Source organism: Cynocephalus volans, chromosome 3, assembly GCF_027409185.1.
Source record: "Cynocephalus volans isolate mCynVol1 chromosome 3, mCynVol1.pri, whole genome shotgun sequence".
In the NCBI taxonomy this organism is placed as follows: Eukaryota; Metazoa; Chordata; class Mammalia; order Dermoptera; family Cynocephalidae; genus Cynocephalus; species Cynocephalus volans.
The window spans coordinates 55,807,532-55,829,296 of record NC_084462.1 but is presented as its reverse complement, the minus strand read 5'-3'; the positions used below and the strand labels follow the sequence as shown (position 1 = coordinate 55,829,296).

The following is a 21,765-nucleotide window of genomic DNA, read 5'->3' as shown; positions in this document are numbered from 1 at the left end:
TAGGCCTACAGTCTTAGTCAAAGAAACCTAGACTTAGCTTTCCCTATATACTGAAACCCAGGACTGAAGCAGACACTATACTCATTACCATACAGTGATAAGTGTCACTCTTATTCTGGTTTTAGACAGAAGAATTTAAGTATTTTATTTTATTTTATTTTTTGGGACAGAATCCAAATGGTTTCTTTATTCAAGAAAGAAGGGAGGGAAACCCTAAAAACCACTTCTAGACATTAAAGAAACATCCAACTTCAATAGGCAAATATATCCTCTCATGACTGTTGTACTATAATCATTCCAGCATCTGATATTTTCTAAAAAACCAACAAAACAAAACAAAAAGCTAGGCTAACAGATAAGACATCACAAATTACAGAAAGAGATGTTTATAAACACACTCTGTCCACTATAGCATTTAGGATGGAAAGTCCAGAGTCCAAGTACAATCTACGTTAAGCAAAAAGAATTTAAGTATTTTAACAAAATTAACTCTTCCCCATTCCTTAGGGGTTCCTTGACAATGTCAGCTGCTTAGGTGGGCACACTAATTATTGCATGCCACTAGAATCCAATAATCATAATATACATGACTTTATTTAAAAGGCCTAAGACTTCTTTAAAGGTCACCAACAGCTAAAAGAATCTAGTTCTTTACTTCTACAAATTCCAGAGAGGTTTAGAAGTAGACAGACTTTTGTTTAAAGTGGACATGACAAAGAACTGACACCCCTTATTTGATTTACATAATAAAACCAGCAAATATAAATCAAGAATTCCTCATCTTTACTCCAATCATCATAGTGAGGTAGTTCATACTGTCTGAGGTTAAATCTTAGTTGTACCCTTTATTGGTCATATGACTTTGGGCAAGTTATTTAACCTATCTCAGCCTCAGTTTCCTTATCCTGAAATGGTGAGAATAATACACATATGATACCCAGTGTTACTAATATTTAATTTATACCATAACAAAAGTTTTATACATTTATACTAGATCAATAAAATGAGGATTCCAAACAAACTTGTTATATAAATATTTCCTTTTTATAAATTTTAGAGTTTATTTAAATATTTAAATTATGAAGACGATTTTATTGTTCCAAAGTCCACATTAACAAATTATTGCAAAAAATTATTTTCTCAGTTTACAAGGTTTAATAAATTTGTATATGCAAAGTAAAGTGTTTTATTAAAAAATGGGGACAATAATATTATCTAGCATCAGAGGATTACTGTGAAGATTAAATAGATATTGAATGTAAAGCACTTAAGCACAGTGCTGTCCAATAGAATTACCATATGAAACACAAAAGCAAGTCACCTATGTAATTCTAAATTTTCTAGTAGCCACATTTAAAAGGTAAAAAGAAACAGGTGAAGTCAATTTTAATATTTAAGCCAGTATCCAAAGTATTATCTCAACATGTAATCAATATAAAAACATTATTGAGATATTTTATGGTCTTCTATTTCACACTAAATCATCAAAATCCAGTGTTAATTTTATATGTCAAATTTTGAGTTTTCTACATGTCAAAAATTGAGTTTTAACTAGCTGTGTGTTTCAATCAAGTGTTCATTTCAATAGTCACATTGAGTCTAATGACAACCACACTGGATAACACTGTCTAGCATGGAGAAAAACATCTATTAATAAGTGTTAGCCAATATCATCATCATTATCATCATCATCACCAGCACCACCATGAGACTCTGTTTCAGGATCATTCTTACAACCATAACAGGAATAAAAGAAAACAGCTTGCATATCATCGACTTGCGTAAATGCACCTACTATAAGTTAGTGTGAACAATCCTTACCTGAGTGACACCAATAGACTGACTGCACTGAGAGGATGATAGGCTGCCTAAAACTTTAAAGTTCTTCAGGAGCAGCAAAAACCCAGCAACTGCAGATTTTCGGGCATCAAGCTGGCTAGCTCAGGAATAGACAGAGATGTTAACAATCAGTACTAATTTCACAAGAATACACTTTTGGATGAGAAATATCCAGTTAGTTCCATACAGAGAAGGAATACGTATAACAATGAAGCGTAGAGAAAAACAAACTGAATTTATACACTCAAAATAAGGCACCAGGTGTTCAAAGCAATTAGCAGTACAGAAATTCAGCTAAATTTTTTTATTATCTATTTCACCTTATTTGTAAAGCGTATTACAAATATTAAAAATACTTATCTGTATTTTATCCTGCTCTAAAGTCTATTATGTGAGAAATGAGAATAAGAGTGCTGAGCTGCATGATGTAACTCAAATGTAAGTACTGAATAGCAAAGGAAACTGCTGATTTTTGTTGTGTCTGAAGGAGTGCTTCCCTTCATGTGCTCCCTTTCTTCTTAGAGGAGGTACAGTACTAGGTGCCATGTAAACCCTCCATTCAGAAAAATGACACACTCATCTTCTGAGTCTGAACCACTAATTCATGTTACAGATGCCACAATATAACAATCTTGGTCTTTCAGCCATACCCTTGGGTGAGGAGTAAAAAACATGGTCAGTTCTAGAACAGACACTTATGAGTGTATTATAATACAGCCAATGTGATATTAATTAGGCATACTATCCTCAAAGTACCAAATGCTCTCCACATATTACTGTCTCACAAAATTGTTAGGTGATGGTATTATCATCCTTAGCTTATGTACTAAGAAACAAAGGAAGCGAGGTCAGGAGGCATTTTCTGAGCTCCAAACAGAGATTGGGCCCCTCAACAATTAATCTGGTTTACTAGCCACTACACATCACAATTCTAATGTTCACTAAAATGAGATTCTTAAGTATATTCTTATTAATTAAGATGCTTTCCCTTCGGAACTGTTGCCAGCTCAAATTTCAGAGTATATGGCACTAGAACTGTATCCTGAAAGTTATACTAGGGATGGTATAGCAGAGTACTTGAAATCATAAACTCTGATGTTAGATCTGACCTTGAATTTGAATCCTAGTTCCCACCAACTACTGTTTGACCTATGGAAAGTCACTTGTCTTCTTTAAGCCTAAGTTTCTTTATATGTAAAATGAGGATTGTAATAATTCTCACTTCATAGGGTTGCCCTGAAGACTGAATGAAAAAAAAATAAAACACTTAACACAATGCCTTATTTGATGAATGTGCTCTGTTGCGTTAGGAATTAGCATGATCACTGTGAACAGATGGTACTAAGAGATGGCAGGGATAACTTTTAGTCCTAACATTAAAAAACATCACTTCCTATGATCTCAAAGGATATTACATACCTAGCAAACATAGCTTTCCGAAGGACAAGTATCAAGGAGTCTCTCATTGACATGCTGACTTTGAGAAGGGGCTGAAAGAAGAAGAATTAGTGGATAAAAAACAGAACAAGTTTGCTTATTAGCCTTAGCTCATTTCTACTCAATACTTTTACCATTTGGTTTATATAAGTGACTTTGGTTCTGTTTTATATACATATTTCAATGTTTATTACACTTAATAATAAGGACATGAGTATACTTTGAAACATTAAATTGAAACTGGTTGTGAATGCCTTTATAAATCTATTGTACTGAATAATTTCCTGAGAGACTTTCAGTTACTTCACTAATTTGAAAACGAGTCAAAGGAGAGAGAATAGTGTTATGAAGAGGAGGTAAAGTTCGAAAACAGTCTAGATCAGTGCTCTTGCCCTTTTAATACAATTTTTTAAGTTTCAGACTCAAGGGGAATAGAATTTTTTAGACATATGTACTTATTAAAAATGCATCAGACTTCCATTAGACAGTTAAACCCCAGTTTTGGTAAGTTATTTAGGAGTCAGAAGACTTACCTGTACTGCCTTAAGTAGCCCTTGGACAGTCTGAAGGGGCAGGAATGACAAATAGTCAAAAGTTTCTGTGACTTTAGAGGAACAACTCTGAAGAACTAAGGGTGCATACATAATGATATTTGAAAGCAGATCTGAAAAACATAATCTATAATCAGATGCCTCAAATAACTAATGATATTTGAAATAAAAGGAAAATAAATGTGGGGAAAGAAATTTTAAAAAGTCATTTTTTCTTTTTTCAAGTAAGTCAAGTACACGGCAATAGAAATTTCTAGAGATCCTATAAACTTTTTTCTCTGGTCAATGTAACCAGCATACTTTTACCTTTTCTCTGTGATAGTACAAGACTACAAAAACTAAACTGTCTAAAAGAAATGAAGAAACCCACTACACTGTCTGGACAAGTGGTACATCTTCATATTTCCAAACTAAAATCAATAAATATTTATGAATTTTTATTATGAGCAAGCATAATATGGTCCTATCGGGAATATATAAAACATAAAATATGATCTCTCTTCAAGAATTTTAATAATGTAGTTGGAAGAAAAAAATATTTCAAAATAATTAGAGGTAAATAACAGAGCAATACCAAATATCTAAGAATTCCAACATAGTTTACTGCCTAATAAATGGTAAAGAGAGAGTTTAAACAGAAGTTCAAAGGAAAAAGAGATCATTATGAAGTTGTGTACATTAGGAAAGCTATGAAGAGAAATAACTTAAACTAGGTTCTAAAAGATGGGTAACATTTAAATCTACATAGAACCAGAAAGGCCTGCTACACGTAAAGGGAAAGTATGAGTAGAAGTACAGGTAAGTGTAAGACACATTCAGAGGATGGTGGGGAAATCAGTGGAGTTGGGATAAAGGATTCGGAAAAGTAAATAATTGAAATCAATGTCAGAAAGGTAGGATGGGATCAAACTGTCAAGGAGCTATAGTACCAAGATAAAGACATGATAATTTTTTTTTTTTTTTTTAAATAACAAACTTATTTATTTTGGCAGCTGGCCAGTAAGGGGATCCAAACCCTTGGCCTTGTTGTTCTAACACTGTGAAGAGCTGATAATTTATTAAAGAACATACTGATAATTTTGGAGTGATAAAGTAGTATTTTAGGAATACTAATCTAGTGGCAATATGCAGGTTGAATTGCTACAGGTAGAAGAGAAAGCTGGGAAACCAGTCAGGAAGCTGTGGCAATAGTCTAAATTCAAGGTTACAAGAACAAGAACTAGGCAATGGATGCAAGGAGATGGGGAGAGGAGGGTATAAAAAGGATGAAAAAATAACAGTATGAGAGAAAGAATGAGAGAACTTAGGTGTGTTTGAGAAAATTAAAAGGAAAAATATTATATATATATCTCCAACAGGAATGAAGGTATTAAACTTGGGAAAGAGGATAGTCTTGACAGATTTGTGAGCCACACCCACAAAAATAACTGAAATCATGAAAATAGGTATGACATCTACAAGTAAGAGAACATATAAAAAGAGGAACAGAGTTCTGCTTCCCACTATGATGGAATAACAGCAACCAGATTTACCCTTCCACTTGAAACAACTGTAAAAAAGAAGCCAAATTATTTGAAACAACAATTTTCAGACAGTAAACAACAAGCAGTACAGGAGAGCGGTCCCTGAAAGAAGGGAAATAAATTACAACTACACAGAGAAATTTCCAGGCAGTAGCACTGGGAGGGGAAACACACACAGAGTCCAGTGGTCTTCCTGAGTTAAAGAAACAGAGTTTAGAAATCAGGAAAGCCGAGGCAGGTAGAATTCACAGGGCAGAGTAGTAAAAAGGAAAGAACTGCATGGAAAGAGAGCCCTGAAGATCTGCAGGGAGCTCCTCTTGGGTGTCAGCTGAGTACTGGGTTGTGTATGTGTGTGAGAAAACCACATTAGGCAGAGGAAAGAATCACAAAAAGAGCAGGTAGATCCATTCTCAGGGGTCACAAAGGACAGGAAATAGTTCACATTCACAAGAGCCAAAGTGGAGATACCTCATATTATACAAAGCTGAGTACTCAGAAAGGTATTGCTTCAATAGTGGAACCAAATTAGCCTCAGATTACAGGCTGTCTGGTCTTGCCTAGTACAATATAAAAATAATCACCAAAGGATAAAATGTTTTTTGAAAAAAATTAGAGCTTGAGAAAATTTGAAAGAGAAAAAATCTAGCAAACAATGTAAAATTCATACAATCTGGCATCCAATCAAAAATTACAAGGCATGCAAAGAAGTAGGAAAATATGACCCACAATGAGGAGAAAATCAATCAATAAAAACAGATCAGAAATGACACAAATGATAGAATTAGTAGTCAAGGACATGAAAAGAACTAAAATAAATATACTTCTTATATTCAAGAAGGTAAGAGAAGCATGACCAAGGATATAAATCAAACTCCTAGCCATTAAAATTTTACTAGATGAGATCAGCAGCAGATTAGACACTGAAGAAGAAAAGAATTTGGGAACTTGAAGATATAGCAATACAAACTCTCAAAAATAAAAACACAGTGAAAAAGACTAAAAAAAAAACCTGTTAGCTGTCTGACAACTTACAATGGCCTAATGTATGTGTAAGTGGAGCCCCAGAAATATGTGTGTGCGCACATGCACATGCACGTGTGATAATGTGCTGGCAGGTAGATGATATAAAAATTTCTACAAAATCTAAGAAGTTTGACAAACCCAACAACAAGAAACATGGAAAAAACTACAAGAGATATCATAATTAAATCCCTTAAAACTACTGATAAAGAAAAAAATCTTTAAAGCAGCCAAAGAAAAAAAGTCATATTACATAGAGAGGAACAAAGATAAGAATAAACCGACTTCTCCTTGGAAATAATGAAAACCAAAAGACAGAAAGCATGGTCTTCAAAATACTAAAAGAAAAAAAACAAAGTTGTCAATCTAGAATTCTGTACATAGCCAGCAAAAATAACTTTCAAAAAACGAATGCAAAATACTTTTTCTGACAGCAGATGAGGAGCATAAGAAATGTTAAAGGCCGTCCCTCAGGCAGGAAGAAAATGGTTACTAGGCAGAAATCGGAATCTACACAAAGGACTAAAAAGCACCAGAAATGGTAAACATGTGGGTAAAAATAGAAGATGTCTTTCTTATTTTTAAAATTTTCTTAAAAGATAATTAAGACTGTTAAAAGCAAAAGTAACAACAATATACTATGAGGTTTATAACAGATATAGAAGTAAAAGGTATGAAAACAGCACAAAAGCTGCCACGGTAATAGGGGGTAAGAAATGGAAATCGTAATGTCCTTATACTTTATGTAAAGAGGCATACTACTTGAAGGTAGACTAGTAAGTTAAAGATGTGTATCATAAACCCTAAAGTGACCCAAAACAAAACAAGAGTTACAACTAATCATATAAGCAAGATAAAATGGAATCATTAAAAATAAACTCAATCTCAAAGAATGCAGAAGAAAAAAAAGTGAACAAATAACAGATGGACAAAATAGGAAACAAATAGCTAGGTAATAATCTCACTAAATGTAGATGATCTGCTCAAAGATAAAAGGCAGATTGTCAAACTGGATAAAAAACTAAGATACAACTATACATTGTCTATGAAAAATCCACATTAACTGTAAAGACATAAAGAAGTTGAAACTAAAAGGATGAAAAAGTATATACCATGTTAATACTAATCAAAAGCTGAAGAGGTAATATCAAAGTAGCCTTCAGGGCAAAAAATATTCCCAGGAACAAAAAAGGTCAATTCATAATGATTTAGAGATCAAGTAGCCAAGAGGATATAACAATCCTGAACATTTATGCTCCTGATAACGGTTTTAAAATACATGAAGCAAAAATGGATAGAACTGAAGAAACAGACAAATCTACAATTATAAAGTCAGATATTTCAATACTCCTCTCTTAATAATCAATAGAATATGCAAATAGAAGATCAGTAAAGATACAGAAGACTTGAATAATTTGATCTAAGAGAATTCACTTTATACAAAGTGTGTTATCTAACCACAAATTACAAATCATTAACAGAAAGATATCTGAAAAATCCTGAAATACATAAAAACTAAACACCACACTTCTAAATAATCAATGGGATTAAGAACAACTCACAAAGGAAATGAAAAAGTGTTTGGAACTGAATGAAAATAAAAAAATTTATGGGATATAGCTAAAGCAATGTTTAGAGAGAAATTTAGTTTAATGCTTGTATTAGAAAAAAAGAAAGGTCTCAAATTAATCACCTAAGCTTCTAATCAAAGGAAGACAAGATTAAACTCAAGGTAAGCAGGAGAAAGGAAACAAAAAAAAAGTTGAAATCAATGAAACTGAAAATAGAAAAACAATAGAGAAATTCACTCAAACCAAAAGCTGGTTCTTTGAGAATTTCAATAAAATCCATAAACTTCTTGCCAGACTGATCAAGAAAAAGAGAAAAGGCACAAATTATGTCTATCAGGAATGAGAAAGGGGGGCATCAATACAGATCCTAGAGACATTAAAGGAATATTCTTAACAACTTTATAGTAGTAAATTTGATAACTGAAATAATGATCAAATTCCTTGAAAGATACAAACTACCAAAGTTTACTCTGAAGATATAGATAACCTGAATAGCCCTATACCTATTAAGGAAACTGAATTTGTAATTTAAAATCCTTCCCACAAGCAGAGACTTGGAATATCAGGAAGAAAAAAAGAACAGAAAGGGTAAATATCTAGGTAAATAAATAGACCAGAAGTTGGCAAACATTTTCTATAAAGGGCCAGACAGTAAATATTTTAGGCTTTATGAGTCATATGGTTTATGTCACAACTACTCAACTCTGCTGGTATAGAGTGAAAGCAAGATAGATAACACATAAACGAATAAGCATGGCTGTGTTCCAATAATACTCTATGGACTTTGAAATCTAAATTTTTCATGTGTCATGAAATATTATTCTTTTGATTTTTTCAACCATTTTTAATGCAAAATAAGCCCAAAACATGCAAAAGGAAAGATATAATAAAGAACAGAAATCAATGAAATTGAAAACAGAAAAATAGAGAAAAATCAAACCAAAAGCTCATTCTTTGAAAGATTATTAAAACTGACAAGCCTCTAGCCAGGCTGACAAAGAAAAAAAGAAAAAAGACATAAATCACTGATATCAGGAACATCTTGATTCGCAGATGACACAATTTGTACATAAAAATACTAAGGAATTACAAAAAAGCTACTAGAACTAGTAAGTGAGTTTAGCAAGATTGCAGGATAGAAGGTAAGTATTAAAAAAGAAATTGTATATCTACTTGCTAGCCATTAACAATCAGAAACTGAGGGCCGGCCCGTGGCTCACTTGGGAGAGTTTGCTGCAGATAACACCAAGGCCATGGGTTCAGATCCCTATATAGGGATAGCCAGTTAGCTCACTTGGGAGAGTATGGTGCTGACAACACAAAGTCAAGGGTTAAGATCCCCTTACCGGTCATCTTAAAAAAAAAAAAAAAAAAAGTCAAATTGAAATTTTTAAGAGTACCATTTACAACAGCATTATAAAATATCAAATACTTAGAGATAAATCTGACAAAAGACATGCAAGGCCCATGCACTGAAAACTACGAAACCATGCTGAAAAAAATTAAAGACCTAAACAAATGAAGAAATATACTATGTTCCTGGGACCAAATCAAAACTAAAGCAAGTTTTATTTTTTTAAAAACTGACATGCTGATTCTAAAATTTATTTGGAAATGCAAAAGACCTAGAATAGCAAAACAATTTGAAAAAGAACAAAGTCGAAAGAATAATATTTTATTTTAAGGCTTATTAAAAAGCTACAGTAATGAAGGCAATAACAAACACATAGATCACTGGAAGAGAACAAATTCCTAAAATAGACCCACATATACATGGTTAGTTGATTTCAACAGAGATGCCATGGTAACTCAATGAAGAAAGAATAATTTTTTCAGCAAATTGTACTGACACAACTGGATAGCCATATGCAAAAAGAAAAAAAAAAAAACCCTAATTTTTTACCTCATACCATATACAAAATTTAACAAAAATGGATCATAGGTCTAAGTATAAGAGCTAAAACTATAAAGCGTCTAGTAGAAAACACAGGAGAAAATATTAGTGACCTTGGGTTTGGCAATGATTTTTTAATATATGACACAAAAAGCAGGAACTATAAAAAGAAATTAATAACCAGACTTCATCATATTAAAAATGTTTGTTCTTCAATTGACATTGTTACAAAAATTAGAGTCAAACCACTGGGTGAAAATATTTGCAAAACACATCTGACAAAGGACACCTGTATGTAGACTATATAAAGAACACTTAGAACTCTACAAAGGCAAACCAATTTTTTTAAATGAGCAAAAGATTTGAACAGACATTTAACCACAGATGATATACAGATGGCAGATAAGCACATGAAAAAATATTCAACATCATTAGGCATTAGGGAAATGCAAAAGAAAGCTACAATTAGATACTATGACAATTCCACAATCAGATACTACTACACACTCATTAGAATGCCTAAAATTAAAACAACTGACCATACCAAGTGTTGGTAATAATGTGTGGCAACTGGAAACACTGCTGGTAGGAAAAATAAAACAGTTCTCTAAACTATTAAACATACATTTACTATATGATGTAGCCATTCCACTACTAGGTGTTTTCCCAAAAGAAATGAAAGCACATGTCTACACAAAAACTTATACATGAATGTGCATACTAGCTTTATCTGTGATAGTCAAAAATTGAAAACAACCTAAAAACGATCCACAGGTGAATGGATAAACAAGTTGTAGTTATATCTGTATCATGGAATACTAGTAGCAATAAAAGGAACCAACTACTGACACATGTAATAATCATGGATAAATCTCAAAAGAATGATGCTGTGTAAAAGAAGCCAGACAAAAAAAGAGTACATACTGTATGATTCCATTTACATAAAATTCAAAAATATAGCATTTAATTTATAGTGACAGAATGCAGACCAGAATGAAGATGGGAGGTGCGGAGGAAGAGAGGGATGGAGGAACAGATTACAAAGAGGCATTACAAACCATTTGTGGGTGATAAGCAAGTTCACCTTGACTGTGGTGATGGTTTCACAGGTATACATATATCAAAATTCATCCAATTGTTATACTTTAAGTATGTGGAGATTATTGTACTTCAATTATACCCCAATAAAGCTATAAAGAAACGAAAAGAGGTAGAAAGAAGTATCAAGTACTGAACTTTGTACTGACATTTAACGGCAGAAGAAAGAAAAGGAATCACTAAAGGAGAATGACAAAAACTGGTCACAGGCAGAAAAGAAGCAAATGATTACAGTTATCAGAAAACCTATCTAAAAAGTTTCAGGGGAAACAGAGAAATTAAGAAAACTGATGACTAAGAAAAGGCCAGCAGATTTAGACATTAGGAGATATATATTAAAAACAGCAAATTCAGAGGTCACCAAAGAGAAAAGCACTGAAGTTAGAATGTCAGGGGTTAAAAGACTGGGAGGTAAACTGGCAGCAAAAGGACAGCACTCATTTGAGAAATATTTAAAAAGAGAGATAGAGAATGTTGATGCAAAATGGAAGTTTAACTCATTAGTTTAAATGCTCCCTTCCTTACTGACAAATTTTGGCTACTTAATAACCACAGACAACATAAGTGGATTCATGTTTTACTGGCATCATAATCAAAGATATCGCATTAAATTTTTTTTTTCCCAGGATCAAACCATTATGACATTTAAATGAAAATATTCCTAAGAATTTTATTCATCCTTTCGAAGTTCAATACCTAAGAAATGACTGATAGGAGAGGATGCTCTGGTAACAACCCTGTTGAGGACTTGCTCCAATATTTCTTGTCTGATCATCTCATGGATCTAAAAAGAACAGAACCAATAAAATATTCCTGGATGATTGCCAGCTTATAAGTGCATCAATGTATGGTAGACCGGATAAAGAACAGTTTGGACATGGGTAAAACTCAACTGTTTATTTCACAGACAAATAAGAATATAACGTGAATCATCTGGAAAGACAGAATCATTCAACTTTCCCCTTGTTCTGTGCTCAGATAATTCATTAGCAAAGTAAATACCATGTTTATTAGCCTAAAAGTACAGGTCACATAAAAATAATGCTACATGTAAGGTCTATCATTAAATAGGAATAATTCCACATGCCAACATCCATATTTCTGACAGTACATATAACTTTTATTCTAAAAATTAAAATGTAAAAGTCCATGAAAATTTCTAGAAACCTAAAAATTCTTCACTAACACCTTCTCAGTTTCTAGAAGCATTGGAGTTGTCTAAAAAAAAGACCTGTTCTGAATTTTCACTTGGATTTTAGTTAAAATTCTTACTTGAGGGCCGGCCCGTGGCTCACTCGGGAGAGTGCGGTGCTGATAACACCAAGGCCCCGGGTTCGGATCCCATATACGGATGGCCGGTTCGCTCACTGGCTGAGCGTGGTGCTGACAACACCAAATCAAGGGTTAAGATCCCCTTACCGGTCATCTTTAAAAAAAAAAAAAAAAAAAAATTCTTACTTGAACTTGATTACTTTGAGGTACAGACTAACTTCTTTCAGACTTCAAACTGTTAGTGACTTGGTAGCAATTTACATACTCTACAAATGCCTTGTCAACAACTATGTGAAATCAAATGGAACCTAAGTTTTGAAAAATATAAATTTAAAAACAAAAACTTATTCTAAGAATGTTTTACACCATATTATTGTTAAAAAGGGTCCTTTATATCATCAAATACACTTTCAACTCTTGAGGACTCTTCTATGGCATTTACTTCATAGTTCTGGATCAGAACACTATGTTTACATTTAGATTAGCCTACAAATCACATTTTCAGCAGACACTTTTGGCATGTAACTACATTAAATAACTGAATGTCAAGAAGACACTTTAGAGGAATCACTAGCAAAGCAAAGTTGTTGGCCTCAAATATGATCTAGCTTTTTTATTTGAAAGGAATGAATCTTTGAAAGCTGTTTCAGAAATTAAGTTGAGATAACAGTCATAATTTGGTAATTATGTAAAAAATGTAAATTTCCCATTTTAGATTCTTCAAAAACACTGAATCAATAAGCTTGATTCTTCAAGCTTGATGTTACAAATTATTTTTTGTATTATAGCATTAAAACAAAATAAAACAAAAACCAGAAATGATTTACTGCTAAGGAAGAAGAGAAAACTACGGAAAAGCTACCTTATACTTAAACTTCCAAGAAACGGTCAAAAACAATAGTAATAAGTGGAATAAATGAAAAACCTACATAAAGAATGAGAAAGTAAGTGCTCTATCAAATTAGATCTGTAATGTTCCAAAACCATCCCAATCTCTGTCATACATACTCTGTCAAACTGCTATAAACTCAAATCTCCTTGTCCTCCAAACTCCCAGGCAAATATCATACCCAATTTATAATATTATTTAAACAAAATTAGGAAATGGTTGCCAAACTAGTGTCTCACCTTAAAAGTTTCCAACAGGATATTAGCTCCCAGCTTACATGCCTGCTGGTTTGGCATTCTAGAAAGACCTGGATTGGTTTCAATAGTTTTTCGGTCAAGAATCTTCCTTGGCCCATATGAATCCATTAAAATGAAACCAAGTTGTACCAGGCCCTGAATAGCATGATCCCAACTATGAACACTGCAAGAAAACAAAAGTTAAAAAAAAAAAAATTTAGTACAATACTTTATACTCTGCCATGTCACTCAGTTCCCAGACTTACACTGGATAACTAACACACTCTGCATATGAACTTTTTCTTTTTTTCTCACATCCTTATCTAGCAGAATTTTGAATTTCTGGATATACAATAATGGGAACAGTAGACACATGGTCTCCACTGACAAAATACTGGGAAAATCCAGAAACTAGGGAATATTAAAAAATATACAGAAGAAACTACATATTTCAACATAATGACCATTAGAGACCCCCATTAAGATTTCATGACCAGAAGTTAATTGCTGCTGCTTCTATTCCTGCCATGACACTGACAACATACATATACACACACACAAATTTGCCTCCCTGCCTGGACTAAGATTGTCTAGGATAGAGGTCATAATGTAGTCATATTTTTACCCATGTTACCTAGCACAAGACTGGCATACAGAAGGCAGTCGGTAAATATTTATAGCATGAATGGATGAATGATATGGATTCAACAGCATGAGCCAAAACTGCAAATAAACCTTTTGTAAAGCAGTAGAATCCTTGTTGGTTTTATACCACTACAAGGGAAATGATATGCCTATGATAACCTTTACATCATTATACCTACCTGTTAAACAGCAACAAACTATAACGTAGCACTAAAGAATAAAGGAGATAGTTGTGAATAGATTCTCATAACATTTTGACAGATTTAAAAATATTCACACTCTGGAGAGCCAGGATCAAGATAATAAACTAAGCATTCGCTCCATTTTTCCCACCCCAAATATCTACAAATGACAAAAAAGATATACACGTGTATGTATATGTATACATAAAAATATATATAGATGGTACATTTATATTATAAACAGTGTGTAGGTATATATAAACAGTCCTCAACTAACAATGGTTCAACTTGTGATTTTCAAATTTACCATGGTGCAAAAGAGATATGCATTCAGTAGAAACCATAATTCGAGTACTCATGCAACCATTCTGTTTTTCATTTTCTGTATAACAGTCAATAAATTACATGAGATAGTCAACACTTTTATTATAAAATAGGCTTTGTGTTAGATGATTAATGTAAATTTTCTGAGCATGTTTAAGGTAGAATAGGCTAAGCTATGATGATTGGAAGTTTAGGTGTATTAAATGCATTTTCAACTTACCGATATTTTCAACTTATGATGGGTTTATTAGGAAGTAACCTTAAGCTGAGGAGCACTTGTATTTAATAATATATATAAATGGTATGTATGCAACCTACAAAATGTGGAGAAATAAGAAGAGGTGTTTTTGATTGACGAGAAAATTATGAAGAATCTTTAAAATGTAAAAGGGATATAAGATAGGACTGAAAGAGGAAATCACAGATCACACAGTGCAAAATATAGGGGTGTGGTTCCAAAGGTTTGATACCAAGGGCCAACATACCGACAGTTGGAAGGAGCCCTAGGGCAACTTGTGTGGTGACTGGTTAGGATACTACAGTATGAACAGTTTGGTATATAGCATCCTTCTCTATTTTCTTCTCCAAGGCCCTGCTGTACCCCCGGTTTATGAACAAGAACTAAACTACAAAGAGATCTGTCCCTAGATGAGATCTGTAAGTATGGAAACTTGGGACTAAGAGGCAGAGCAGCACTCTTGAGAAGAAGGCAATATGCTGGAGGTTTAGGGAGGCCCCACACATAGAAGATTAATCCTTGGCACTTCTCACCACTATTGCCAAATCACAGAGATATATTGTGTTAAACAGACACAGCACTCTCAGACAAACTAATGGGAAACATCAAGAATGATAATAAGACAACGAACAATCACCAAATACAAGAAAAAATACCACCTTGAAAGAGAAACACCAAACTCAATGAAGAGAACTAATATCTGAGGGAAAAGGTAAATAGAACAAACAGAAAGATATTTTAAAAGTCTAATAAATATTCTTAGAGAGGTAAGAGAGTATATTATAGCATGAAACTGAAAACACTTATAAACAAAGAATAATTGAAAATTTTGGAAATAAAAACATGATTGCTGAAATGAAAAACTCAACAGATGAACCTAAGAGCAAAATGGACACAGATGAAGAACAAATTAATGAGAAGAAAGTTTTTGCAGAACTTTGCACAAAAAGACAAAAATATCAAGCATGAAAGAAAAATTACTACAGATACTATAGATGAAGAAATCCCAATGTCTATCTAACAGAAGAGAACAGAGAGAAAAAAGTGAGAAATTACTCAAAGAAAATAAAAGAAGAAAAATATTACAGAGCTTAGGAAAGACAGGAATTATTACAATGAAAGGGTCCACACCAAGTACCAGGCAGGATGAATGAAAAAGGAACTTATATAAACATAAACTATTTCAAATTTCAGAACATCAACAAAAATCAATAGCCTTCCCTTATGTCAATAATGAAATAGCCAAAGAAGAAATCGAGAAAGTAATCCCATTCATATTAGCTACCAAAAAAATGAAATACCTAGAAGTAAATGTAACCGAGGTGAAAGATCTCTACAAGAAAAACAATAAAACATTGGTAAAAGAAATTGAAGAAGACACAAATAAATGGAAAGATATCCCATGTTCATGGGTTGGAAGAATTAACATCAAAATGTCCATATACAAAAAGCAATCTACACATTCAATACAATCCCTATCAAAATACCAATGACATTCTTAACAGAAATAGAAAAAAATGATCTTAACATTTGCATGAAACCACAAAAGACCCCATATGGCTAAAGCAATCTTGAACAAATAGAACAAAGTTTGAAGCATCACACTTCCTGCCCTCAAAACAGCATGGTACTGGCATAAAAGCAGACAAACAACCAATGGAACAGAACTGAGAGCCTAGAAACAAATCCACGCACCTATAGCCAATTGATTTTTGACAAAGGTGCTAAGAATACACAATGTGGAAAGGACAGCCTCTTCAATAAATGGTGCTGGGAAAACTGGATATCCACGTGCAGAAGATTGAAAGATCCTTATTTCTCACCCTGCACAAAAATCAAGTCAAAATGGATTTAAGACCTGAAAACATGAAACTACTGGAAGAAAACATAAGGCAAACACTACGCAAAATGGGAGTGGGCAGCACTTTTTTGAACGAGACCACAAAATTACAGGCAACTAAAGCAAAAATACACAAATGTAACTACATCAAACTAAAAAGCTTCTGTACAGCAAGAGACACTATCAACAAAGTGAACAGACATCCTACAGAACTGGAGAAAGTGTTTGCAAACTACATATCAGAAGGAATTTAAAAAGCAAAAAACCCCCAAAATAACCCAATTAAAAAATGGATAAAGGAGCTAAACAGACATTTCTCAAAAGACGACACACAAATGGCCAATAAGCACATGAAAAAATGCTCAACATTACAAATCATCAGGGAGATGCAAATTAAAACCACAATGAGACAAGCACCTCACCCCACTTAGAATGACTATTATCAACAAGACAGAAAATAAATTCTGGAGAGGATACAGAGAGAAGGGAACCCTCCTCCGTTGTTGTTGGTAATGTAAATTAGTACGTCCATTGTGGAAAACAGTGTGGAGTTTCCTCAGAGAACTGAAAATATATCTACTTTGCGATGCAGCTATCCAGGAAATGAAATCAATATATTAAAAAGACACCTGCACATCCATGTTCATTGTAATACTATTCACAATAGCCAAGAGACGGTACCAACCTAAATGCCCATCAACAAATGAATTAAAAACTGCAGTATATATATACAACGAAATGCTATTCAGCTATAAAAAGGAATAATATCATTTGTAGCAACATGGGTGGAACTGGAAACCATCATTTTAAGTAAGGCACAGAAAGACAAATATTGTATGATCTCACTCGCATGTGGAATTTTAAAAAACAACAAAAAAAGCGGTTCTCATAGAAGTAGAGTAGAATAATGGTCACCAGAGGCTGGGAGGGAAGTGGGTGGAAAGGCAAAGTGGTGGACTAACAGGCACAAAACTATGCTATTTACCCTAAGTGAATCACTGTGTACTATATGAGAACACTGTACCCCACAAAAATAAATATAAATAAAATTTAAAACAAAATAAAAAATTTCAGAAGATAAGAAAATCTTAAAAGTTTCCATGAAGAAAAGAACAGATTATGTACAATAATACAAAGAATCAGATTATCATCAGACTTTTCATCAGCAATTCTACATGAAAAAGATAAGGAGAAATGATGAAGAACTTCAAATTTTACACCTGATCAAATATTGTTCAATTGGGGCAATTTCAGATAGAGGATCTAATAACGTTACCCAAATTCCTCCCCACTGAGGTTTAGTCCCACCTGGTGGCAAGTACCCACTCCAGGCTAATTACAGATGGAGATGCTTCCAGGTCCTATGGCTGGTTGACACTTCCAGAAGATGGGCAGCTTTCTAGGAATTTCCTGGTTAGCTAGTGCCTGTTTCTTTAGCCCAATTTGGAGAGACTGGATTGGAAGAATACTTGAGACACAACTATAAACCTTAGAAAAAAGAAGGATAACCAGATACAGAGAAGATAAAGAAGCTTTAAAGCCTATTAATGTGTAAAACACTCAGAAACAATGAGCTCTAGTTTTAACTTTGCCCTATGTGCGAAGTTCATATAAATTCAATCTAAATCAGAATTCCCAGACCTGGAAGAGATCATCTACCTTAAATTACAGCTTAAATTAGAAAACTTTAAAATATATTTAATCCACAGACAAAGAAAGCATGACAAAGTAAACTTAGTTACAACAGCTTATGTATATCCTGAAATTAAAATAAAAACCAGAATGGTTACTAGTGTTTTCCATGTGGTTTAAGTTAATTTTAGCATTTAAATTAGAATTTTAATCTAAAACTGCTAATCAATAATTCACTTCCAACAATCAGCCCCAAACTTCAACAGTCAAAGTAAATAAAACTCTTAATGTTTTTTACTCACTTAAAACAAAAGCCAATAAAGACTCAGGCTAAAAAATAGTTGGAATAGCATGGAAAAAACAAAGGTACTTACTTCAGTTTTGTAATCTTGATATCAAGGTGGCCAAGAAATTAAACCCTGAGATTCAACAATCTTTCCAAATGGAAAAAGTTTGCTTGACCAATTTTAAGAGATTAAACCTTGATATGTGAAGTCAACAGCTACAGTCATCAGTTTTCTCTGATAGGCTATAAGTATGGTGCCAATCTGCATTTTTAAACACTAAGTACCTTATAAACCTTTTGTGACATGGTTCACCAACTCACCTATTCTTTACCACTTCCAAGATCATGGTTGAAACACAAGGTCTATGAGGAATTAGATTCTGCAGAAATTTTGAGCCTTGGAGGAGCTGACGGTCCTTAAAGCTTTTTATAACCGAAGTCTTTAAAAGATCAAATACCTAATATAATGAAAGAAATAGAAAAATGAAGCAAAAATTATAGCTCGTTACGAATTTTAACCCTGTAACTGTTCCTACAAGCTGCCACTCACTCTTTTTTTTTTTTTTTTTTAAAAGATGACCAGTAAGGGGATCTTAACCCTTGACTTGGTGTTGTCAGCACCACGCTCAGCCAGTGAGCGAACCGGCCATCCCTATATGGGATCCGAACCCGGGGCCTTGGTGTTATCAGCACCGCACTCTCCCGAGTGAGCCACGGGCCGGCCCATGACAACTCTTTAACTAGATGAAGATGATATAAAAATTACAACTTTCAGTGTGAATTTAAGACAGTTGAAGACAGGCCTTCCTTAAGTGAGAAAATGGGCCAAAAATCAACACAAATATTACCCACAACCTTGGAAAACATAAGAAAAGGGTAAAGGATTTTATATTTTCATCCTTGCAACTAACCTGTCTCATTAATTTCAACTTGATCAGGGACAATTTCTTAGAAAGCTACAATGTAATAAAAATGCTGATGAATATTCAGCTAAACTTCCCATTCGTACCACTGGGCTGAGCTGTGTGAAATGTTTCCACTCTTATTCCCACCTCACCTTCTGGCTTACCACACAATAGAAAACAGAAGTATTAACCAAGTACCTGAAGAAGTCTTCCAGCAGCCCCCGAGGACTGTGGTGGCCTACATGTCTTACAGCAGCTTTGCTGCTGGCAGTATGGGGATAGAATTGCTTAGGAAAGGATAACAAATACAGATTTTTGTATGCTTTCTTACCAACTACAGAAGGAACCAAATGTCATTAAAAAAATACCTGTTCTTCAAATCTTTGTATTCTGGTTACAGAGAGAAGAAGAGCAATGCTGAAGGGACATAAGTTATTATTGGAATCTCCTTGCTGTCTTGCCTAGAATAGATAAACCAAAAAGGAGTCCATTACTTATTTCTTAAAAGTGTAACATAGCCTACTTAAATACAGGTCCTTCAATGGGTCACAAACCTAAATATAAGAGCTAATATTATAAAACTTTTAGGAAAAAACATGGAAAATCTCCAAAACCTTGGATCAGGCAAAGATTTCTTAAAGCATAATTTATACAAGAAAAAATTGATAAACTGGACCACATCAAAATTCAAAATTTTTGTGCTTCAAAAGATACCACTAAGGAAATAAAAAGACAAGTCAGACTGGGAAAAAGTATTTGCTAATTATATACTGGGATGAAGAACTTTTACCCAGAATATACCAAGAATTCTTATAACTCAACAATAAGAAGATAAACACAATAATAAAATGGGCAAACAATATGAATAGACATTTCACCAAAGAAGATATCAGAATAGCTAATGAGCATATGAAAAGATGCTCAATTATCATCATTCATTAAGGAAATGCAAAGTAAAACCTCAGTCATATTAACCTCATTAGAATGGGTATAATAAAAAAGACAAACAACAACAAATGTTGGCGAGGATGTAGAGAAGTAGGAACCCTCATAATAGTTATGGTTGGGAAATAACACAATATAACTACTTTGGAAAACAGTTTGTCAGCTACTTAAAAATTTAAACATACATTTATCACACAAATCAGCAATTCCACTCCTAAGTGTCTACCCAAGAGAAATAAAACATACATCCACACAGACTTGCATGTGAATGTTAACAGTATTCATAATAGCCAAAAAACACTAGAGTGGATCAACATGTACAGAGCTGGTACTTTGAAAAGACTAATATATTATGAACCTAAATAAAAAGAAGAGTGAACAGATACAGAGAAAATAAAGGAGCTTTAAAACCTAGCTGTCAGGTCATGATCTTTAAGTATCCTTTCCTACGAAAGGGACTCAGGCCTGCTGGCAGAAATGGCTGGCAACAGGATGGGGTAAGGAAAGTACAAGGTGAGCCATGCATATGTTGTGCTACAAAAGTGCTCAAAGTCTAATTGACTCAGGTCAATTTAAAGGATCCAATTGGCCAAATTTGGGTAACTTTGAGCTCAAAACAAATAATGACAATAGTGAATAATGAGTGCACTGAAATTTTTAAAAAGCTAATTGGTACATAATGACACTCAGAAAAATAGTTAGGGGAGGCTATTTTTACAGAAGAATGCCAGCTAATAATGTAGAAGGAATGACACAATTAAGAGTCCTAATCTTAATTCTACCATTGCGCAAACTCCCAGTATAATTACTAATTTAGGCCCAGAATCATCAATAGACGGGAAAACAAAAAGCATTATGTGAAGGGTTGTTAGAGAAAAGGATTTTCACACAATCTCAGATTATGATCCTATAGATTACTTTCTAATTACAAAAGGATACATGTCTTTACAGATGAGGAAAACTGATGGTCATTATTTAAACAAAATGATTTAGCATCACCAGTAGGACAGCCTGATATTATGTGCCTCCTGATGTAATACATAGAACAAATACATAGGCAAATTACAGCCTGTTGGTCAAATTGAGCCCACCACCTTGTTTTGTACAACCCCTGAGCAAAGACTGATTTTTAGTTTTAACTAGGTAAAGGGAAAAAAAATCAAAGGAAGAATAATACTTCATGACACATGAAATTAAATAAAATCACATTTCAGTGTCTATAAATAGTTTTCTTGAAACACAGCCACACTCATTTGTTTATGTATTGTCTTTGGCTGCCTTCTTATAATGGTAGAGCTGAGTAGTGTGACAGAGACTGCATGGCCTGCAAAGCCTAAAATATTTAGTATCTGGCCCTTTACATAAAGTTTGTTGACCATTGTAAGAGAAAGTACACAACATCACTTATGAAGTATTCTTACCAAAGTTGAATCTAATC

General features: G+C 33.6%; 1 protein-coding gene across 2 annotated transcripts in view; it reads right to left on the bottom strand.

The window, feature by feature from the left end:
• Positions 1–21,765, bottom strand: part of FANCI (FA complementation group I) — an 86,357-nt gene that overhangs the window by 27,932 nt on the left and 36,660 nt on the right. For both annotated transcript variants that reach the window (XM_063088771.1, XM_063088772.1), the window contains exons 10-16: positions 19,751–19,843; positions 18,799–18,935; positions 13,334–13,514; positions 11,630–11,717; positions 3,810–3,940; positions 3,259–3,329; positions 1,822–1,936 (exon numbers count right to left, since the gene is read on the bottom strand). In XM_063088771.1, the coding sequence (XP_062944841.1) occupies positions 1,822–1,936; positions 3,259–3,329; positions 3,810–3,940; positions 11,630–11,717; positions 13,334–13,514; positions 18,799–18,935; positions 19,751–19,843 (816 nt within the window). The remainder of the gene's footprint in view (positions 1–1,821; positions 1,937–3,258; positions 3,330–3,809; positions 3,941–11,629; positions 11,718–13,333; positions 13,515–18,798; positions 18,936–19,750; positions 19,844–21,765) is intronic.